The 24,436-nt window shown below is 43.4% G+C and overlaps 1 protein-coding gene across 1 annotated transcript in view; it reads right to left on the reverse strand.

Moving 5' to 3' along the window:
- The window catches only part of dnmt3bb.1 (DNA (cytosine-5-)-methyltransferase 3 beta, duplicate b.1), a 36,349-nt gene that overhangs the window by 6,958 nt on the left and 4,955 nt on the right, over positions 1 to 24,436 (reverse strand). Inside the window, exons 2-14 of the mRNA XM_084366861.1 lie at positions 22,261 to 22,369; positions 10,070 to 10,220; positions 9,588 to 9,673; positions 9,363 to 9,500; positions 8,195 to 8,326; positions 5,082 to 5,240; positions 4,891 to 4,998; positions 1,858 to 1,999; positions 1,645 to 1,767; positions 1,476 to 1,520; positions 1,286 to 1,365; positions 351 to 463; positions 23 to 206 (exon numbers count right to left, since the gene is read on the reverse strand). Coding sequence (XP_084222987.1) covers positions 23 to 206; positions 351 to 463; positions 1,286 to 1,365; positions 1,476 to 1,520; positions 1,645 to 1,767; positions 1,858 to 1,999; positions 4,891 to 4,998; positions 5,082 to 5,240; positions 8,195 to 8,326; positions 9,363 to 9,500; positions 9,588 to 9,673; positions 10,070 to 10,220; positions 22,261 to 22,369 — 1,570 coding nt within the window. The remainder of the gene's footprint in view (positions 1 to 22; positions 207 to 350; positions 464 to 1,285; positions 1,366 to 1,475; positions 1,521 to 1,644; positions 1,768 to 1,857; positions 2,000 to 4,890; positions 4,999 to 5,081; positions 5,241 to 8,194; positions 8,327 to 9,362; positions 9,501 to 9,587; positions 9,674 to 10,069; positions 10,221 to 22,260; positions 22,370 to 24,436) is intronic.

Genomic DNA, 24,436 nt, shown 5'->3' on the forward strand with positions numbered 1-24,436 from the left:
ACATTTTTAGGAAAAGACTCACAAACTCCTGTCCTTTGTCGTTGGCGAAGAACTCCTGCAGCTTGAGGCTCCAGTCGTGCCGTCGCTTCAGGACGCCGTACTGCAGCAGCGGCTGGCACATGTAGCATCGCCACGGGTCCAGATACCGAGCGTTGTTAGACGCTCCGGGGTCGACCAGGATGTCCAGGCAGTCGACGCAGAAACACCTGGAGGAGGAAGTGAGAGAGGAGGTGAACGGACTGATAGACGCATCAGTGGAGACAGAGGAGTTAATGTAGGAGCTGTTTATTTGTGTGTGTGTGTGTGTGTGTGTGTGTGTGTGTGTGTGTGTGTGTGTGTGTGTGTCGGACCTGCAGCAGTTGGCGTTGCCGCAGAGCAGAACCTCTCGACCTCCGCAGCAGACGGTGCAGTAGGACTGGTAACCGTCGTCATCGTACATGTAGGACATCTCCAGGTAAACATCCTGAACACACACCGAGAAAAAACTTATCGACACGATTCACATCTGGCTTTAGTGAAACCCAGAGGTGACAAGTAACAAAGTACATCTACTTCATTACTGTACTTGAGTACATGTTTCAGGTATCTGTACTGTACCTGAGTATCTCTGTGACTTTCCCTCTCTACACCTGAACACAAACATCTGAACTTTCTCCTCCTCACAGCTTCAAAACAGGCTCGTTACTTTAGTTTGATGCATTTGAGGTGAATTATGGATTATTGTTATTTGGCGTCATCGCACGCCGCCTTCCCAACATCACAAGACTGATGTCGACCTATCAGAGCACATCACGCACGGCAGACGCAGCGAGACGAGACAAAGACGTAAGAAGGACATTTTTTTATCCAATCTTCCAACATTAAAACACGAAACATGTCGATCCAAAAGATTCCTGAAAGCAGAAACATGAACAAAATATTTCTTAACACCCTAAAACTTATTTGATCTACGTACATATTTTAGTTTTTGTGATATCTTCAAAAGTTCATCACACTCACAACTACAAAATACACTTTGCTACTATTTCTCTGACAGCTATCAACCTGCTTCTCTGCTCCCCTCCTGCCACTCACTGGCGCCACCGTGTGATGTCACCATGTTTGCATCACATAGCGTAATGATGTCATCATGTGTGTATAACGTGATATGGCGGGAGACTAAAGTCTGAGCTTCCTGTTGCACAAAGAATGAATGCTCTAACCATTATGGTTTGTATTTCAGAGAGATTCAAACAGGATTATGTAAACAATGATTTCCCGCAGCCCAGTGTTGTTGTTGCTGTACCTTGCATGTTTGGCACAGGCCTCCTTCAAACAGCGGGTGGAAGGTTGCTGCTCTCATCTTTCCACAAGAGAGACAGAAATCTGCCAAAACCAACACGCATCAGTCAACACAGGTGGTAATTATCTAAATCATCTGCGTGAGTCACTCACAAACAAGCAGAAACACACGATGTGAGAGCGACAGTCTTTACCTTCTATACTTCTTTTATTCTTCAGAACTTCATTCACCATTTGTTCTGAGGGGAAAAGAAGGACGGTGTTAATAATGTCGGATGATGTTTACAGGAGTTAACATTTTAGTGAGCAGAAAGATATTTATAGAGATGTAAATGACATGTCCGGGTGGCTCCTGAGCTCTACCTCTGCTGTAGGACTCCTCGGGGGCGGCCTTGCTCTTGCAGAGACTGACTCTGGGCCGCTTGGCGCTGGGGAAATACTCTGGCAGGGACACATCGAGGACCTGGTGGTCCAGAGGGTTACTGTCTGCGGGGGGACACGGAGGATAAACTCAATTTGAGACACTCAAACGTTTGCAGCTTGTTTCTGATGGACAGTTTGCGGCGGTCTGCTCACCGGCGGTGTGCGTAGGTTTGAGTCCCTCCTCTCCTTTGGGCAGGAAGCCATCGTTGGCCCAGTCCAGCATGGGTTTGACCTGGTCGTCTGGATTATCCGACTCGCAGGGAGTGAACGTTTTCTCCGCACGGATGCTGGCCATCTGTGTTCAATACATACATGAAGAGGTGGGACGATCAGTCATCACTTTTTACACCTGAACTTAACACGAGAGTCGAACATCATCCTGACAGCTGTCGTTACAGTCAGAGCATGGAAAACAAAAACTGACTGATCACAGATTTAAATAGTTTAGTTCTCCTGGTGCATCGAGAGGAGAGACGGACAAAAAGGTGAGAAGAAGAAGAAGGTTGTTATCTTAAAAAGACAGACTGAGGGACAGTCAGGATCAACACAGACAGATGGCAGGAAGCAGACCGAGTCAGACAAAACACAGTAGCCACAAGGAGAGAGAGAGAGAGAGAGCAGCAGCATGATGAGGCCTGCAGTCCAACTCACACACTGAAACACACACACACACACACACACACACACACACACACACAAGCAGGAGTCTCCATAAAACACAACTACTAAAACAAACACAGACGAGAATGAAAGATGTCCCAGTGAAAACAAAAACATGGGAGACACCAGAGAGAAAGAATCTTTAAGTGGAAACAGTCGAACCTCAGTATTTTTATTATCTATCCAAAGATTGTTTAAATATCAAAAAATGTCCAAAAAGAAAATTTAAAAAAAAGTCTGCTTCATTTATTCTTTGATTACATATTCATGTTTTAATTTATTTATATATTTTCATATTTCAACTGAAGTTTCTTTTTGTTGGTCGTCAGCAGTTTGTCATGTGTCCTGCAGGATCATAATAATATTAATAATGTGGTTGTTAATCTAATACCGTATTTTATGAAGGCAAAGTTCTCGTGTGACTAGGCTGTAGATTTTGATTTTAAAGGATAAGGTGTAATTTTCAAAAGCTTCCTTACTAACTGCCAAACTTAAAGCAGCTACATGAAACTTTCCTTGTTGTTGATTCTGGCGCCCCCTGTGGACAAAAGCGGAACAAGCAACACCGCCTCCTGGTCAAGCTCCTGATCTGCAGAGATTTTCTTATTTTCTCTCTTTGTTGCTGCTCGGGACGCTTTACCAACCCAACATGTGGCTATTTGACGTCCTGGGAATGAGACTCAACAATCAACTATCTTTGTGGTGCGTTCAGGAACAGCTGGGACAAATCCTACTGACTCTACCTTTAACTTTAATAGTCTTTGAATTATATTAATATGACGTGAGCTTCAGTTAGCTTTGACCACAAATGTCCTTCAGAGGGAGACTTTCTACTCTGATACTCTGAGTACATGTCAGAGCCTGTACTCGATTACTTTTACTGGAGTAAAGTAGTTTAATCAGTACTTCTACTTCTACCAGAGTCTGTTTATTTTACGCATTTCAGTATCTGTACCTCTGCCTGAGTGAAGAATGTGTTTTACCACTCCTGGAAACAGTAAATGTAGGTCAAACAGAGGCGTCAGTATTAAACCGAGACTGTTTCATAACCAGCTAGAAACTCCCTGTAGCCTTTTTAAATACATCAAAGGTTTCATTTATCTCTTCGCCTGATCGTGAAGACAGCCCTGATGTGTGTCTGCATGATTGTACCGCAACAGATTTATTATCGTTGGTGCGGCCACAGATTCACAGTTTTTCTGTCTGTCTCTTCACCTCCATCACGTCTTTGCGATCAGACCGGACGGGAGACAACAGACTCTGTCACCGACACTTGTTTCGGACAGGATGAGATGGAATAGATAGCGAGGAGGAATCCCTTTCAGACACACATCTGTGTTTGTTTAACTTGGCTACTGGAACGCACACAGACACGCACACACAGACACACACACACAGACACACACAGACACACACACACAGACACGCTGTCAGTAAACATGCCTTAATGCACTTCAGTGTGTTCTTGGCAGGGGAACCACACAGTGTTTTTTTACAGAGGACCTCCAATCTGACACACACGCAAACACACACACTGTACACACACACACTGTACACACACACACTGTACATACATACACTCATAACAGTTTGTATTAGCTCATCTTGGTTGATAATATTCATAAACTTAAGCTCTGTTTAACCAGTTAAACTTCTCTGTTTCAAACTTTTTCTCTTTTGGTCCGTTAATAAAATGATGAATATAATGAATTTTTATCAGAAGTTGATTCTAGAAATTTAAAGTTTGTTTTTACTGTTTTCATTTAAGGAGAACGGGTCAATAACTGTGACACCTCCAGTGCTAAAGCTGATGACTTTTCTGCTTTTTCTTCAATAAACACAAAGTTGAGTTGACAAATTCTGACAAATTACCACTCAGGCTCCGTCTGAAATGTTTCAACATGAATCGCCTTTTCAAAAACATACAGTGAAAGTGAAAGGAGACGCCTGCACTGAGGAAGAGGACGAGCAGGGCACATGAAGGCCCTGTCCACACGTACACAGGTATTTCTCAGGGAGAATCTTTGCCTCTGTGCGTTTTTGACTCTTGTACTCACGTAAACAACAGTTAAACGTTTGAATGGTTCCTGAAAACGGATATTCAAAAACCTATTTACATCTGGACGTGCAGAAACTGAGATTTCTGGAAACGATGACGCACATTTTTTGGTCACATTGACTCATGTTGTTATGAGTATTTTGAGTTTGTATGTTGATAGAATCAATGTTTTATTGTTTAATGTCAAATCTAGAAAGACACAAACGGACTTTGATGATAAATCAATGAAAAAGTGACAAAAACAGCTCTTACAATGTTTTGCATATCGCTGTGCGTTAATGTCACAACAATATGTGATTTCAGGCGCGTTGTTACAAAAATACTTGTGTCAGTGTGGATGAGGCCCAACTCTGCCCTGCAAATAAATACAACTGTAATGTGAAGATGAACTGTTTTTTATGCTCTGTAACATCCAAGAGATAAACTTCTTTCTCAGCTAATTCAAAACGCATCTCATCGACACTTACCTCCAGCGCTTGGAAGATAGCTCTGCGGTAGGAGGCCAGCTTGGTGTAGGAGGCCTGGCTGAAGAACTTGGGGAAGGCAGTGATGGAGTCCAGTTTGTCTGCAGAAACCTGGAGAGAAAAAACGTGGCATCAAACAAACATCTACAACCACAGCCGTCCCTCCCTCGGTCTGTTTTCTCTTCCCTCCTCACCTCAGAGAACTTTCCATCTCCAAACCACTGCAGCCACCTCATGCCGTGGCTTGCCTGCCGTTTGCCGGTGGCGCGCCACGTCACCACGATGCCGGGCCACCAGGAGAAGCCCTTGATCTTCCCCCACACCAGCTCGCCGATGCCGAATCCCTTGTTGTCCTGGATGTCAGGAGGGAGATACAGATGTAGAAGGCAAGACAGAGTGAGGATAAGGTCAGGGTTGTGAACTTAATCCTCCTTTACCAACAAAAAACACGTTTCAAGTACAGAAAAACATAAAAGTAGAGTAAAGGTTTGATTAAATGTGAAGGATTCAGGGCAGAAAAGTAGATCAAGTTTCTGGTTTGACATTTTTCTGTCCCTCAAACTGCAGGTGTTAACAGAGGAGAGAAAACTGGACACTTTGGCAGAAATGTCTTCTTGTCTTGCTGATAAAAAAGAAAAGGAGGAAACATCAGTGAATGTCAGAGAGGAAGCACAGAGACACCAGAAAGAGAGAGAAAGATCTGCAATCATATCTGTATTATGCAAAAGCTGAAAACCCCCCTACTCCAGTTATAGTGAAGACAGAGAAGAAGAGACAGAAGAAAAAAAGATGGAAAATGAAAAACAATAGTCTGGAAATATTAGTTTTACGATGCCAGAAACCTTTCTGTGCTGGATGAAGACGTAGAAAAGAGAAGACTAAAGAAAGAAGCTGATATTTTGGGAGAGAGCTGATTTCTACGTGAGTCAAACAACTGTGTGAAAAAAAAAAACGTTTAATTGAATCGTTTCATGACATCCCCAATATTAATGAACGTGCACCCTCAGCATGGAGGGAGGAGGTGATGACTGGATTGTCTTTTTGGGTGACCTTATCCTTTATGTGACGCTGACTTCTGACCTCTCCGTGTAGAGAGAAAAGCGAGAATAAGTCTCCCTGCTTGGATCGATAACATTTCAGATTGAATATCCAGATCTTTGAGGCGACACGATCATAAATTAAAAAGCTGTCTGTCCACCTCGGCATCACTCCACACCTGTCTCAAAGTGCTCCTATTTCCTCATTTGCTCAGCTGCTTCTTTTCCTGCCGCTGTAATCTTCCCTCTCGAGTCTTTATGTGGGCAGAACACTCCGAGAAAACATCCACCGGCCCCGATAATACCACGATCGACTCATTCCTCTTTCTGTCTTTGTTTCTTCTGGAAGTTATGTGTGCCGGTTTATGAGCAGATGGGATTTCTATGCTTGCGAACAAATCCCAGTTGAGCCCCCCTCGGCTCGGGCTACGTGATCCTAAAGAGAGCGAAACCCATTAGGGCTTTGTAATGGAGGAGGACTCCATTAAAGGATGCTACGCTCCGCTGAGTTCAGCCAGGCTCCAGTGAAAACACACACAAAAACACACAACGTACACAAAAACACTCATGTACGGGGAGAGGGGCGTGCACGCAGAGGTAAACACAGACGAGAGGCATGCAGATCTGTATGAGTATGCACACACACACACACACACACACACACACACACACGGGCTGTGCAGACGGGTGGTCGTCATGACCTGAATGAAACTATTGATACAGAGCAAACACAGCCAGACTGTGTGTGTGTGTGTGTGTGTGTGTGTGTGTGTGTGTGTGTGTGTGTGTGGCCACCTGCACTAACACAAGGCCAGGTGGAGGAGGTTGTGTGTAGGGAGTTACCCTCCTCTTCTTTCTATCGCTGCCAAGCCTCCACTTCCTCTTTTTAAAATACTGTTTTTTTCTCTTTCCCTTTGATCGTCTTTAACCCTTCTCCTTCTGCTCATCTCATCACGGCTCAACACTGATTTCATGACGCCTGTAACTTTTGTAGTATATTCTAACAATGCTGCAGCTCAAACATTTATCTTCAGTAGACTCGGATAAGTAACGTGTCTTTACACGATTAGGGCCAAAATATATTTGTGATCTGCTGCTACGTCACGAACCATCCAGACCTCTGAGGTCGTCTGCTTTCAGTCCCTAGAGTCCGAACTAAACACGGAGAAGCAGCGTTGAGTTATTATGCGACACATAAAGCTGCAGGTTCAACTCCAACCTCTTTTAAATCAGCTGGCATCTGTAGGCGTCATAACACTGATACAGATATTTGATTTTAGTAAAATGTAGGTTGTTGTTCAAATTTGAGAGAGAGCAAGTGAGAAACACACTAGTTGCTGATGCAACGTCTAAACTGTGTCATACAAGTGCCAGAAGTGAACAGCGTGAAAACTCAGTGATTTTTTAAGGGAGTCTGGGGCTGAAATATATGAGGTGGCAAGGCAAAGATATCCTGGTACAGATCCCTTACTAACACAAGCTGTAAATGGAAACTGAGTGATAGATTATTTGTTATTGTTTATTGAGGAGAAATCCAAACTGCTGTCCAGGAATATTATCGCTACGTATGAGGATGAACTGTATAAAGTTTAAAGTGACGGTTCAACGGAATAAACTGCATTTTAAAACACGTTCAGCACCTTCACTCGTCCTGTTTTTCTTTTTTCTTGCAATTCTTTGAAAATCTTCCAAGTCGTCTCTCCGCCCCGATGAGTGGAAGTTATCTCATCTCTCACCTCCATCCTTCGTCCTCTGGCTATATAATGTGTACAGACATTCCCGCATTACAACATTCAGACCTGGATACGGGCCCATCAGGCCCTCATCCGGAACAAGAACTTTACGATTAACACATGTTGGACATGCCGATATTATTTATGTTTTGGGGGCACTCATTCATACAGAAAATGCGTCCCAGTTGGGGTTTTTTCACCGCAGATTGCGAAACAAAGTGTGTAAAGCTGAGCGCACAAAAAGAAAAAAGCCCTTTCTGGACTTTTTAACATCATGAGCAGGATTTTGGATGTGCACAAATATCAAAATCAACAAGCTTTACAAGTAGTTCGGGTCGACAGAATGAAAGAGGGAGGTTGTGTCCGTTTGTGTGGAAATATTGAATTATTCATTTTCATCAGCCATGCAAAGCAGCCTGGTAGGAATATCCTTTTTACTGCATGAATATTTTGTGCATGTTAACGTAGTGGATGTCTCTCTCAAACACACACACACACACACACACACACACACACACACTTCCTCTCACTTCTTACATTGTACTCTGGCTGGATTTCGGAGCTGGACGAGGTGCTGCTGCTCTGGGCCGAGTCCTTGGAGTCTTGTTCCATCAGCTCCAGACGGGGGGACTCGGGGACACCGCCGGCCACCCGAGGACCACCACCACACTGAGAGAGAGAGAAAGAGAGGTTTATGAGACTATTTTGAATATTTGCGTCGGAGGAAGAGAGAGAACGACGTGTACACTTCAAGTTATTTATAACTGAACTGAGGTCAGAGGAAACGGGCAACTCAACACCGATAATTAAGTTGCATTTCCATTCACTCAGCTGTCATTATCCGCCCTCATACCAGTGTTAAGTGTGTTTTCAGAAGCACTCTTTACCTGAGAACAGGCTGCAATAAAAATATACTCAAGGGCACACAGAGTAAACACACACCACCCACATCACCTCCAGCATAAACCTCTGGAGCGTCTTCGGAGGCGGTTTGAAGGACTTTCTGTCCCCGCTCTGAACTCGTCCGAGGTCAGTCCGTTAATTTAGGGCTAAAAGAAGATGTTCATGTTTATATCCAGCTGTTTTTTTGTTATCAAATGTAATTACATACAGTCAAAAATCAGAATTGAATGAAAACAGATTTTAAATATAAAGGAAAGTATCAAAAAAGTTCTTCAGCGTTTGTTTGTTTGTTTGTCAGCAGGATTACACAGAAACTGCTCAACAGATTTCCACAAAACAAGAAATTAAACTAAGACAAAAAAACCCAATAAAGAAAAGTTGAATTCAAGACAGTTTATTTGTTTTTACGACCACATTTTCACACTTTTCGGACGCCAAAAACCCTCTCGCTGCTCACTTCACAGCAGCATGTGGGGAGAGAGAAAAAAAAAACGAAGCTGAACCGACTGAACTGTCTTGTCATGATTTTCCACTGCATTGCAAAACTACAGCGAGTCAGGAGGGTCAAAAGAGCATGCAGCTATGTTTTCTGTTTATCCTGGCGTGTGCTGACAGGCAGCAGGTAGAGAGCACTCTGAGAAGCCTCGGTGAAGAGATCCAAACAAGGAGGAAACAGTTTGAGCAGCCAGACGGAAAAACGTCTTTTAATTATTTACGTTTTCAGGAGAATTAACTTCTTATTGACTTCTCTGCATGGGGTAAAAAATACCCGATGTGTGTGTCTGTTTGTGTGTGTGTTTACCAGTGACGCGCTGTGCTCCTGTTTGCGGTTCTGTCTGCGAGGTTTGGTGTTTGAGTGCGGCGTCAGACCGGCCTGGAAGATGGTTCTGGGTCGAGGTGTCTGTCTCAAACTCAGCTGAGGCGCTCCTGAAGTCTTGTCCTGGAGTCACAAACATACACAGATTATTTTATTTACTTACACACTCACATTAAACCCTGAAGTGTGTGTTTACGTGTGTGTTCGTACCTCGCTGTAGGAGTCCCAGGTAGTCTCTTCCTCCACGGACTTCTTCCTGTTTCTCTTCCTGTTCCCCCTCGTACACTCGTTGTCATCTGGGAGGAGAGAGAGCAGCGGGTCAGCAGAAGGTGAGACAGATGGCAGAAAAGAAACTCAATATTTTCCAGGAGATAAAGTTCAGACGGACAGAAGAAGGACGGTCACTTCTTCTCTGGTGTGTTGTCTCTGCGATGCAGCACACTGGATCGTGTTTTTGGCCCAGACGCAGTCAGATTTAATAATTACCAAATGACCTGCTCTGCTACGGCTTTGGAAATTATGGATTTATAGAAACATACATTTTTGGAAGTTGGAAGGAAGGAAATTGAGCGACTGTGGATAAAAAGGGCTACAATATTAATCTCATGATGTTTTTTAGGCTTTTCAAAATAAAAAGTGCTGCACATCAAAACTGCGTCTCTGTCTCAGTAACCAATCACTGCACACTTTACCTTGAGGGGAGGCAGCGTCTCCGTTCTGCTTGGGGCTGAAGGGGGAGGGCGGTTCCGCCGCCGTCAGCGGGCTGTTCTCATTGGTCAGCTCCACGCCGCTGTCGTTCTCTGATAGGCCCTCGGCTGGAGGCGTGTCTCCGTTAACAGGCGCCTGAGGATAGAGAGAGAGAGAGAGAGAGCAACGTCAGGGAAAGTGATTGATAAACTTTAGACCGATACGAGGCCTGATGACCAGATTGTTCAAGTTATTGATTGACGGATGTGAAGAGGAGGAAGAAGGACGACAGATATGAAAGATGGCAAAAGAGTAAAAGTGAGACCAGCTGGATATCGTTCTTTTCTGTATTAATTATTTTCTGTTTTGGCATTTTTATTTATTTATAATCTTTCCTCGGTTCTGTCTTTCTTTGTTTCCCCTGTTCATTTTCTGCTTGAGGATGTTGGATGACTCATAACTGGAGACACATTCAGGTGTAGGTGGACATTTATGCAAATGAGTGCATATTTAATTAGATAGGCTAATCTGTAATACAAAAAAAGTTGTGGAATTTTTACAATACATATCTCAAAATAATTTATATTTACATATACCAAACTTCCCCGTTTTATTCCTAGATATATTATGCATGAAATATATCACAGCCGGGTTTGTTCATATATCATTCACAGCCTGACTGACAGTATTTCACGATTTATGTGTGAATAAAAAGAGATATCCTGTCAAAAGTTCAGCAATTTGAAGATTTCTGTTCTGGAAATGTGAGCAAATATGTGCATTTTTAATTAAATAATGACTCATTTACATATTCGTCACATAAAATATCAGAAAAGTTGCAATACAAAAAATAATTGTCTTTATTTAAGTAATCAACTGGGGAAGTTTCCTGGAGTTATCTGTTAGCTCACCTGTCGTGTCTCCTGGATTTCGTCCTAACTCAGACTCGACTAAGACAAACAGGAAGTGTTGCCAGTGACAACACACCTCCACGCAGCCCTCACGTGGCAGCCCACCCAGACCTGAGGACGAGGACGGCCTGTTTGAGGCGCTGGCTGCACATTCAGTACCCGACAGTGTGATGACATCACTCCCCAAAGCCTCGGATAAAGTCTGTCAGGCTGCTCATTGTGCATCACAACCATTGTCTTCATGGTGGTAACCAGCATAGCCTCTGGCTGCGCAGGTATAATGCCTGCTATTAAATTGTCACCAGATATTTCTGTAATTCTATAATCACAAACTATTAGCACCACGCTGAGCTGTGAGGAACCTGTTGAATCACAGCTCAGTGCCGCACGTCCAAAATATTTTAACCCCCTACAGCACAACAGATCTTAACGTTGCCAGGAGCTTTTGACGGCTTTCCAACTGGGTCACCTGCCTCCAAAAAAACCTCCTGGAAAATGTTCAAAATCTGACATCTGACGCGAAGCATGCTGTTCAAGCTGCGTCTCGCAAGTGAAGCGGGACTCAGATCTCAGACACTATGATGTCAAGACTTGGGAAATCTAACACAAGAGCACATTCAAGGGAAAGACACCTACCTGGTTAAAATACTTCTAGCGGCGTCAAAGAAAAGGTATCGCAAGGAAATGGTGTAAAGAGGCAACAGTTTGCATGCTATGAAAAATGGGAAATGTGGTCTGTCTATAAAACTCATCAGAGACTGAAGAGACTGGACTATAAAAAGGAGAATAAGTGGATTATTGTTAACAGACACCGAGCTTCGTATTCTGTATTCTGCTTTGTTGTACTTTCAAGAAAATAGAGAACACTATTGTGACCAAACAAAAAAAGCCCGTTTATAAGAATAACCACTTTAAACCTAAAGCTCCAGGGCCTGAATAACTTCCACACCATGACGCCAAACCCTCCTTTACCTCGGGGCACAGAAAAGGAAGGTGTGAAGGCTACCGAATCAAACACGAGCACTCCAAATGTATCAATGTATTCAAACACATTAACATGTCAGGGACCGTCAGGCACGCCCGCATGTCCAACAGCATCTGACTCAACACAAACAGTATAGAAAATCCTACAAGAACAGCACAGCGATGATAAATCTGCTCACAGTGAGTCATGTGTTTAGACTGCACGGCTCAGCCTGCCAGAGGGATCAGCGAGGTGAAGCGCAGGCGTTTCTCTACCCATCACTTCATCGCACACGTCATCGCAGGTGAGGGAGCGACGCCACGTGAGACCTGCCGGTGCATTTCTGTTGCAACTCAGCTCAGCTGCTCTGTTCGGACTTGAACGTCCATCGTTCCACTTCAAGTCCTGATTCCACCTAATCCCCCCCGCTGCCCGCTCAGATTAGAGGCAGAGCGAATACAAAAGATGTACAGATGATGTTCTCACTGGTAACACCTCGAGAGATTTACATGTGTGTACAGGTGTGTGCTTGTGACGTACTGTATGTATCTGTGTGTGTGCGTGCAAGAGACAAAAAGAAAACCAGGGATGCACAGGACCAGTAATAAAACCATGGACGTATTAAGGACAATCTGGATCCAGTGTCCGAGGCAGGCCCCGTTAAATCTTATGAAAGCTGCTCAATGGTGCATGAAACCAAAATAGTTTGATGTCACGCGTATAAAAACCCCCAGACCTTCTACATCGTGGGAATAAAATGATTTGTCCGTGCAGCTCTTAAAGGCTTTTTTCGAATGTGACTGGACCAATCGAGTCATTTGAGAGGGGATGTGACACTTTGACACAGTGGCCAAACTGTGTCATCACAATCTCATGTGATGCACGCTGGTGTAAAAAGACTCTTTCCCATAAGTTTACACTGTGAAAGAAGCTTGTAAAACGCTGAAGAAAATGTGTTTTTCAGCTTCACATCCCCAAAGAAATGACTTGGTTCGGTCATTTGAAGAGCTGAAGTTAGCCGTTTGAAAGCAGAAGTTTCTATTTCTAACTGTTGTTCAAACTACATTGCTTTGTTTTAATATATCAAAATGTTCACAAGTTAAATAAACGAGATAAAACATGCAACTAAGAGAGTTTTCTAAAAATGCAACTAAGATGGCAGTTCACCCATGTTTCCAGTTTTTGTGTTAAACTGTAGGTTGAGCGGACCGGGACAACCGGATTGTTGATCACGTCTCCGTCTCGTACACGACGAGTCTTTTTATTCTACAAATAATTTGGGGCAAAAGACACAAAAGATGGAACAAAGCAGAGAGAGCGAGCAGCTGTGCAGCACATGGAAATTGTGAGATTGTGCTGACTTTTTAAGGCAAATCACAGCAACGCATATCTGAGGCTGTTTGTGATTTTTAAGCGTCGTAAAACAGGGAATGCGTGCGGTGTGTGTGTGTGTGTGTGTGTGTGTGTGTGTGTGTGAGTGTCTTTGTGATGCCAGATTTCCACTGTAATAAATGAACTCGCTGAACTTGCGTATAAAGAGTGTGCGCTCAAGATGGCTGAGAGCGAGAGCTGCCGACGGGGCTGAGGCTGAGAGAGAGCGAGGTCAGCGGGGTCACCAGACACGCTGGGGACAATAATCCAGAGGCCGTGGATGTTTTTAAAATTGTGACAGCGGTCTTTAAGACAAGTGACCTGATTTTAACCTGTTACACAAACCGTGTATTTGCTTTTTGACAACTAACAAACATTTTTGACGCTAATTAAATTTGCACATCAGCCCAGGCAATTTATCATTTGGGCTTTTCTGACCGATACACCACAGCTCAAACTCAACAACTGGAGAAATAGCACTACAGGTAAGAGAGACAATATGTATTGTTGGTTTTGGGGTTGACTGTCCCTTTACTACTTTCAAAATACAGATGATTTTATTCTCCAGAGTCAATTAATCTGTTTTTAAACTGTTATTTCCTCAAATTTCATATTTTCAGTCCAATTAAAAAAAAAAAATGCAAGAAAAAATGTGAATCCTTCTGTTTGAAAAGCTGGTACCAGAAACCATTCGGCTGTTTTTGTATAATTGACAATTAATCAATGACCAAAAATGTTTTTAAATAATTTTCTGTTGCCTGATCATCATCTCATCTCTTAAAACAATTACCTTTGAAAGTAGAAACATGCAACCTATGATCCATCTGCAAATTCAGATGAAATTCTGCAGATTTCGTTCTTAATTCGAAATATTTCCTTCAATTTTTTAGGGAACAGACATAAAAACTATGCTGCTTTGTGAAAGCTTCTTTGGACACACGAGGAATCAAACCAGCAACCTCTCAGCTACTACACACTTCCCCCACGGGCAAAACAAACCCTGACTGCTAAACCAAAGTGTGTCTTCTTGTCATATTTCAGGATCGGAGGACGGACAGCAGGAGAGGCTGGAGACAGATTTAACGTGACGAGGCTCTGAGTGAGGTGGTGCTGGAGGTGAACGGAGCTGAGGACTGACTCCAGTGATCAGGAGTGATGAGAGAGAGATGAGAGAGGAACAGCTGCTGCAGATGTTTATATTGTGTTACAACTACTGTGTACAGACGAGTGTGTTCGGCTGCAGCAGTCTGTGGAATAACACCGGCTTGAATGAAAACAGGGCTGAAACTGTAACGTTTGTTTAGTTTAGCGTGTGATTTTCCCGTCAATCAAATATTCAGATGCCAAAGAAGTTATTTGTAGAAAAGTTAAGCGAACCCCGGTGAAAATCAGAGCAGCGTGTGTTGTTTTACACTCACTCAATCATTCTCAGTGAGGATGTTAGTCGGTCTAAAGAAGCCGGACTTGTGTCTCTTAATAAGCTCTTAAATTTGAAACAGAAGCGCTGCATCTCCTCTCGAAAAATGAAATTCGACAAGTAAGTTTCCGAGGACATGACCTCCACGTCCTCTCTGATACTTAACGGTCCCGAAAGAGGGATCGCAGCTGGAGGAAATCTGAACCTCCTGCAGCACAGCTGTACTTTATTGGCCTCGGCTGCCACAGCACGCTCCTATTACTCTAAGTAACACATTAAAACGTAACATGTGACAGACACACTGACCTTCAGGCTCATTTCAGTTACTTCCTGTTTCTCTCTCATGTAGTTACGCACCTGGCAGCGGTCCAGGAAAAACCACCAAACCACCAGTAAAAGGCTTCTGATATGAACTCCGCCGGGGTTTTCCCTGCTGGTGTCTGCACTACGGCGGCTGCATGCAAACAGTCCAAAGGTCGGCACAAAAAAAATTATGCTTTTGCAGGAACGATGTGGGACAAGAAACACGGAGGATTTAGAGATTAGGGGCTGCATCTTACGATTATGTTCACCGTCGTTTTATCTCCATCCTTCTCCAACACTTTAGATCCAAGACAACAAAAGATAAACTGTAATAGACTGCAGAAATATTGTTACAATAATGTCATAAATAACTGCTCAAAATCTGGCTAACAGCTATATTTCGAGTTGATTTTAGTTGTCTGTCAGTGACTTTCATTAGTTTTGTTTTAAGGCATGACCCCTTGATTGACAGGGAAATCTGACAGATTACACTCAAGTGAACAAGTTTACTACTCAGCTACAGAAAGACAGCCAAACCACTCATCTGACATAATCCAAGCCTCCAGAAAAACCCAGAGAGCCCACCCTCGACGCGCGCTCGAGCTTGTGCACCCAGTTGCAAGTGAAGCTCCAGAAATGATTTGTGGACTATGAAACTTCACCTGACTTTCCATCAGCATGGAGGAGGAGATGATGACTGGATTTTCTTTTTCTGTTTTTCAATTTTTTTAGCAAAACATTCACTGGGTCTACCACCTAAAATGTGAATATTTTGTTGTTTTCTCATCTTGATATGCAACTTAATATTTTGGGGTGAACTTTTCCTTTAAACAAGACAATCAAGGTGTCAATATGTCGGACAAAGGGTCAAGTTTCTGTGCAGCACAGTTTGTTTTCTTTGTTCAGGAGAAGAAAGCCGCTGCCGTTCATTCAGCATCAGAAACAAGACATTTCTGTCGGCTGATGAAACTTGTTTGCTTGGTTGTTTCATCACGTCTGTTGCTGGATGTCAGAGGCTGCGTACGCAACAAACTTTGCAGCAAACAATATAAAAAATTCTTCCAGTAGAAGGTCTATGCTTTTCAAAATGATTACGAGAGACGCAGAAGCAGACGTAAAAGATTTATGACTCTAAATGACGCTGTGTTGTGCTGGACGTGCCGGCCTCAGAGGCACGAATCACAGTTTGTAGAACCAGTCGGAACCAGTTCTGGTGGGATATTATAAAAAACATGGAAAACAATAAAACTTTGCAGCTTTTATGAGATGTGCACTGCAACAACAACCGTATCAAGTGAGAAGACGTGACAAACCACAGGTCGCATTATCTGAGGAAACATCGACTGACTGTGTTTTTTGGCTGTGAATCTGAATCTCTGGCAAACTAGTCAGACGGCAAAATAACCCTCGAACCAGCTCGAATTACCTCTGAAGAGTAAACTTAGTTAAAGGTCCCAAAAAAATCTCAAACTCCTTCCAAACTTTTGTCAAATCTGGATGCACTTCCAGATGCTAACAAAATCAGTGGACCAGCAAAAATACGAGACTAGTATAAAAGTTAATCTCCATTAATCCAGACAGGAAACAGTTTTATATGTACGGCAGCGGCCTGCAGGAAGCACGAGGGAGGTCACACACATTCACACCTGGGGGCTGAACATTACGACAGCTGTGTGTGTGTGTGTGTGTGTGTGTGTGTGTGTGTGTGTGTGTGTGTGTGTGGAAGGACGCAGGCGGCGGCGTTTCTGAACCTGATTTGCATCTTCAGGTTTTTACTTGACCCATAACTCAGCGTCTCCTGAGCTGTCCTAACAGACAGACAAAAAAGACGAGAAAACACCTGAGGGCATTTCCATCTGTCTCCACCTCACATAATCTCTGCTAATCTCATGCTACCTTCCTCCTTTCACTACTCAACACTGAGCCAGAAAAAGGCTGGAAATGGGACATTTCTCAACAAAAGTGCACATCGGAGGCTGTTTGTTACCCTTATTAACTTTCTTTCTTTTTATGGGGTTGTTGTGTACCAGACTGTTACTTCCTAACGTCCCTGCTGGTTGCCTTGCTGACATGTAACCCCCCCGTAAACCAGCAAAGTGTTGATTTTACACTAAAGTCTTAACGTCAGCTTAAACAAACAATATCAGACATGTTGGTGAGCTTTAGAGGTGCTAAAAGGTGGATTTTGTTGCCTTCGAGGAGAATCAGGCGAGCTGTCTCCCCATGCTAAGTTAAGCTAACCGGCTGCTGGCTGCAGCGCCGTGTTTACCCTCTACAGACAAGAGACTAGATTTAATCTTCTAATCTAATAAAGGCTTCCCTGAAATACTACGTCGCAGTTCATGTGGAAGAAGTCCAACAACAAAACAACAACAAAATGACCAAATAGATGTTGTGAAAGCAGCTTATTATGGCCTGTGTTTACATTTATTGTGAGGCAGTGACCTCTAGTGGCCATAGCAATGTGACATGAACAAGTCTGCGTGAGGAGAAAAGAAGACCGCTGTTGCACGTGAAACCAAAAGTCACCAATGAGTTATTGTAATCTAGTTTCCCCAAAAACTAACCAAGCAGTTTTCTGACCTGACCAAACAGCGAGCGCACGAGGAATATCTGTCAGAAGTACGCTGCAAACGATATGTTGTTCTGAGAGTCGCTGCAATCAACCTCTTCAGTTATTGAAGTACGAGGAACAGCGAGTTTTCCGTCTACAAGTCAAAGAACTGTCAAAACTTTGTCTCACATGAGGCTTTATTTGCTCCAACACGACTGAACAAACTAAGGATACAAAAAAAGGAGGAGAAAATCACAGGAGCTGCCTTTTTGTTTTGAAGGTAAAATCTGTTGCAACATAAATTATAGATGAAGCACTGTGGTGATAAAGAGATGCTCCCGTCTCCGTCACGTTTAAATCTTTACTCCTCTCTCTTTTTCTTTCTCTCTGCGTCCAAACAAAACGAGACGAGGTCGTCTGTTGTAAACGGTGAGGGAATAAACTCCTGTACGTCGGCGAGAAAAGGAGCAGAAGACGAGGCTCTGCTGCCACAAACCTCTTGGAAAGTAAAAGCAGAAGACAAAACAGAAACCTGCCGAAGAATAAGTTCAGTTTGTTTTATACTTCGTCTCCTGCGTCCTCCTCCTTTCTCGGTGGTTGCCAGCATGAGAGCGCCAGTTAAACTCTTCCAAAGTGATTTGTGAAATGTTTCATTCTAGTTTGAGACGTGAATGGAAAATGATGATGTCGGCCAGGTAGCTGTGTAGACTATTATCGTTATTATCCTTCATTAACCTGCCTTCCTGGATATGCATCACTCCTCCTCCTCGTCCTCCTCCTCCTCCTCGTCCTCCTCCCTGCTGCTGGCAGTCATGCCCAATGAAGCATTAAAGTAGCACAAATGATCCTCCTCTCCACTCTGTCTGCCCTTTTGCTCTCCTTTATAGTACAAATACTGCAACTACTACCACTACAACTACTTTTAACACCACCGCCTCCGAGTCAAGTGTGTTTAACATGCGTCCATCTTCCATCCGTGAGGTAAAGCGGTGTGTGAAGCCTCGCACCGACGTCACACACTCACATTCCTCCCTGAGCGGCAGCGTGCCCCGCGGCGCTCTGACGGCGCTGTCAAAACATCTTAGCAAAGCCGAAATGATTAGCAACGCAGGTCTACGGCTAACATTTGAACAGGACCGCTCCAAAAAAAAAACGCCCGGGTGCAGCAAATCATCACCTGAAAGCTCAGAGAGTGTTACCAAAGAGCTGCGAGTTAAAAAAACAAAACACCCACGACTCCTGCCTCCGGTCATTTCGGCCGTGATGCTGCAAGTCTCAACTCAAAGCGAGGTCACGAAGTTTACAGAGGGGAATGAAGCCGAGTGTGTAAAGTTGCCTTGCTTGAGATTCTTTACAGTTGTTTAATTTAAAGATGCACAAAGTTAACTTTTCTTCCTTTTTCCCCCCTCAGTGAAATTACTGCAGTCACATCCTCGGACTCCCATGAAGCCAGTGTTGTGTAGAAGTTTGTTTCTCTGTCAGTTTGTGTTTCCTTCAACCTTAAATGTAACCTGTTGAATATTTGGCTTCCTGTAGCCTAAAAACAGGGATGATGTTATTATCAGATATCCAGATTCGTTCTGCTTCAGCTTTGTCTTAAAATAATCTGATTTAAAAAAAGGGTATTTGCACAACTACTGTACAACAAAGTGTGTTTGGGGAGGCACAGGGACAGCAGAGTTCATGTTAAGCTACAGTATAAAGTTTTATTTTCTTTAATTTACCCGCAGACAGTCTGCTGACGCCGTCGTTCACATTCAGGCTTGAGAGTTTGTTCTCGTTCTGCCCTCGGGCTGCTGCTCGAGCTAAGAATGTGTCCTCTGTGACTCCAGACTCGGGCCTAAATTTATGTCTGACCCCAAAAACCACTCCAGAGGCTGAACACCTTCCCACGAGTCCAAAGCTCAGTAAAGCCCAACAATTTTCTAAAACACAGCTTTTTCGATTGGCAGAAAACCAAACGGAGGCTCAGCCCAAACACACCACCGCCGGGTTTCTTTCTTTAAATGTCACGCTGCTCTTCTGAGTCATCTTTGATCAAACAGGATTAAAGGTATTGAAGTGTTCAGGTGTATGGCAGTGGAGTAATACGCTATAACATGTTATCAACTGTTACATCTGGGAGGGCTGCAGTTTAGCCATAACAGCTGGTTCTGGTTTAAATCCAGTGCTGAGGTGGTTTAATACCTGATTTGTTTCCTGTGATGAACACAGCAGAGTACAAACTCTCGTGTATCAGTGTTGTTTTGAATCTAAGTCTCAAAGTTGAGCTTAAGCTCTTTAAAAGATCAACTTCTACTTTCAGCCTGTAGGTACAAAGTTAATTTTAACTTTAGGGACTTTATATAATTTGTCTATGATTGAGAAAACAAGCGTCCACAGCTTTTGATCATATCACCTGATCACTCTCAGTAGATGTGTTTGAACAGTGTTTGCTTTAATCTTTCAAAGTAAACAGATTTCACAGCGTAATGTCTGCAGGAAATGACAACATCCACGTATAGCAAAACTCGCATTCACTGTTTTCCTGGAAAAATGGAAGACAAAATACGGCACAGAGGAAGCGAGTCTGCCGAGACAGGAAGTTTTGTTTTCCCCGGTCGTTGTCCACAAATTACCATGGAAAAAACTATGCTGCACTAGAAGAAGAAGACAGTGAACGGACGGACATTCAGTGGATGGAGAGCGCTCCGGTGTTGTGTCAAAGTCTGTTCCCCGGCTGATATGTGCTTCCTCTAAACACCAGGACACGAGACACTTCAAAACCAGCAATCTTTTTACAAACTGCTGCTAAAGCACCAGTAATACCAGAGAGAGGAGACAAACCACTTAAAGCATTTCGAAGATAAACGTCCGTAGCACCAGAAAGCTCCCCTAAAGCAATTTGTGTGCTTTATCACAGCCGAGCAGGGAAACATATCAGACAATCGTGTTGTTGCGCTGACGTGAGCGCACAGATGAGACTCACAACAGGTTCAACCGATGTGGTGCAGCTGTAGACAAACTTCTTATCGAAGTATGAAACATTAGATATTAAACTGGAAATGTTGAAATGAGCTGGCGGCGTCACGTCACGGCACTAAGTAAAGTGAAAGTATATCCTGTGGGGAGAAAGCATCTGAATTTTCTTATTTTGGGGCAAAGTTATAGAAGTTTTTAAGCTGTTTTCATCAGATTTATCGGGCGATTACAGTTTTTATGTCCCGGTGAACACTGAAAGTTAAGTCCTGGCTCCGGTCTTGGGTCTTTTTTTCCCTGAGCACTTTGAGGAAGTTAAAGTTTGATGTTCAAGTGACGTGATCAAAAAGCTCAGTTACTTTGAACTCTGTGAACTTTGATTCTCAATATTTATAAGAAGTTTAAGAATTTTCAGCTTTCTGTTGTAATCCACGCGTTCCTTGATCTCCTGTATGCTGGTACCGTCACACTTGACTCGCCGGACTGACAGCCTGCTTATGAAAACCATCTGCGCTGCTCACCCAGGAAGTGTTCTGGATAAAAATCACCCACCAGATCGTGTCACCTCACGTGCAAACTTCAGGATGCGATGTGAAGAGCGATAAGTAACGGCCCGCCTGGCGTCACGCTGCCTAAACTTGAAGCGAATACCTCCAGACTCCATCATGTCATCATGTCACACGTGACGAGACGGTTTGCATGGAGACGAACGGTAAACAGAAGAGAGAGGATTAACGTGGTGATGGTGAGAAGAAAAACTAAGACAAATGGAGAGAATGAGAGGCCGAATGAGCGACGGAGAGAAAAAGAGGAGAAGAGAACGAATGACAGACGAAGAGAGAGAGAGAAAGCAGATGGTGGAGGGAAGGAAGGAAGTGTCCCTCTCAGACGGAGTGATATATGAGACCGAGAAAGAGGAAGAAGTGGCAACGGACGACAGGAGCCCCATTAACGGTGTGTGTGTGTGTGTGTGTGTGTGTGTGTGTGTGTGTCTGCACGTAATGAAAGTGTGACAGTGAAAGTGTGTGTTGGTACATGTGAAACAAAGTGTGTGTACAGGTTGAGAAAGTTTCTGCAGTGTGCTAATCAGGAAATATGTGTGTGTGTGTGTGTGTGTGTGTGTGTGTGTGTGTGTGTGTCCTCTCTGTGAATACTTGAAGTGAACCCATTGGAGGAGAACATAAAGACGCCAGTGTGCCGCTGCTCTAATGTCCTCCATCCTTCCATGAATCCTAATTTTCTCGCCTCCTTCCTCCCTCTCTCCTTCGCTGCCTCCATCCTCCATCCTCTCTTTCTACCCCGCATTCCCCATTTCCTCTTTGTGTAGATGCAGCTGTGTGTGTGTGTGTGTGTGTGTGTGTGTGTGTGTGGCACATGCATACACCCTCACAGCCAACATGCATTCTCAATTAGACTCATATAACATGCTGGCACTCTTGTCCGGGCATCTGCCCTGGCATTGACACACACACTCTTTGAAACCACAGCTGGCAGAGAAGAGTTACGGGGAGTGGTTGTGTGTGTGTGTGTGTGTGTGTGTGTGTGTGTGTGTTTGTGTGTGTGCGCGTGTGCGTGTGCATGAGAGGGCTGTGGTTTTTTTGTAAATGTTTTCACTTCGACTTTCATTATTTCCAAAGTCACAAAGGAAAAGAGCGCACTGTGACCTCTCCTGCCTGTTGTGAAACCTGTGTGTGTGTGTGTGTGTGTGTGTGACTCACGGTGGCGGCCATGTTGTTGCTCTCCTCCATGATCGCAGCGGAGTATTTGTTGGAAGGCATCGCTGTCGCAGTCGACTGGTCCAGTGTCTGTCCTGACTCCTTTTCAAACCTGACGAGACAAAAACCAGAAAAGAAAACAAGTTTACTTCCGATGTCACTGGTGCGCCTGTAAAAATCAGTTGTGGTTGTGGTTTAACAACACAGTCAACATCAGTTTTCACAATACTTTGCATTTTTTTAGACTCAACATTCAATAGATTCATCGTGAAAGTAATCGTCAGTTGCAGCCCTGGATAACGGCACGTCAAGTCAAACAAAGTTATGTGAGGAGACATCCAACATGAACATGATTGTTTTATTGCTGTTTGTTTTTGTTTTAATTTATTCTACTGTTGTGTCTTTGTATTTGGGTTTGATTCAGACTTTGAGCGCCAACCTCCCAGAAAAGACCTGGAAAACTGAAAAAGAGTTCAGTATAAGCAGCGTCAGCATCAACCACCAATTACTGAAGGTCAGTAGAGTCATTATCGACTGATCTGCCAAATCGTTTTAGTCTATGATGTCTCAGATGTTACAATTGTGAAAAATACTCATCATATTTCCTAGATCACAAAGTGACGTCTTCAAATTGGTTCTGATGTCGGACCAACAGCCCAAAGACTTTTTCTTTTACTTTTTAGGAAAACGTTGACATTTTGTCTGAAAGGATGAATTAATTAAGTTTGTTAGATCGACTAATTGTTGGTCTTTAACACATCAGAACATCTTTAACCGCCATCTTTTGCTTCTTTCCTTCAGACGTGACCAAATTTCACAGACACTAAGCTAACTAACTTTCATCTTTGTGATGAATAATCAGTTTGCGCATCAGAAACACGTCTTTGCTCAGAGAAAAGGACGAAAGCGGGAAGTAGAGAGAAGTAGGAGCAGAGCTTACATGCCCATACAAACCTGAGGTAAACAGATACACAGGCCTGTCAGTGTGTGTGTGTGTGTGTGTGTGTGTGTGTGTTAAGAGTTACTTAATAGGTGAACGTGTATGTGTTACTACATGTATTATGTATGCAATTCTTCAGCATTTTGTGTGTCTACATTCTTCGGAGACACCATGCTGCTGCAGATGAATGCATATTTCATTGTTGTGTGTGTGTGTGTGTGTGTGTGTGTGTGTGTGTGTGTGTGTGTGTGTGTGTGTGTGTGTTTAGGTTTAAATTTCAGGGAGGTGACGGGTCAACAGCTTTGTCAAACAAGCCTGTACAGAGAGGCCTGCAGACCTCAGGTAGACCTGTGTCAGTCTTAGTTTCACTCACATTAATCTGCCTGGAGACACGAAAACAAACTGATAATAACACGGAGAGAAACACACTGAAAACGATCTGAGTCAGCAGAAAAATGTGTATGCTATATAATTAATTCAATCTGAAACCACAGTTCTGCATCAGGGCGTCATTTAATCACAGCTCTCACTGTGTAGGAGAAGTCATTGTTACACTCGTGTGGGAGCGACGCTGTAAATAACCCCAACACGTTCGCTCCTTAATGTGTGTAAACCAGATGGATCGACTGTAAGAAACACTTAAATAAAGTCCGATACAACGTCACAAACTACGCTGTATGAATGTAACTAGAACATTTTACATAGGAGCTTTAGTTTGGATGAAATAAACTGCTACGACTTCCTACAATAAGTGTTCAGCTAATAGAAGTCTGCAGACACAGTTATTAGTTCTGTTGTTGTTTCCGACAGGAAGTTATTGTACAGAACTTATTGTGCCGGACAGGTTCTGATTCTACATCTTCTAGTTGGGAGACAGTAAAAGTGACGTTCATCACAATGTTCCCTGCCCTTCGCTGTATAACAGAAATAATGCGGAAACAATTAATCGGCAAACACGGCGGCATAAAATGAGAATATTTGCTGCTCTACTGTTTAACACCATTGTAAACTGTGTATATTTGGATTTGGGGCTGTTGGTCGGAGCCATCTGTTGGATGTTGACATATTTTTCACTCATTTTCCAAACTAAATGATTAAAGCTACAACAAGGAACTTTATTGTTTCTTTTCCCCCTCGGACAACGATGGAAAAACAAAGTAAATGTTGTCTCAGTGCCGTACACACACACAAAGACTCCTCAATCCAGTCCGGCATAAAACACACTTTCAATTTTATGAC

Source organism: Pagrus pagrus (assembly GCF_965226575.1).
Source record: "Pagrus pagrus genome assembly, chromosome: 11".
Lineage (NCBI taxonomy): Eukaryota > Metazoa > Chordata > Actinopteri > Spariformes > Sparidae > Pagrus > Pagrus pagrus.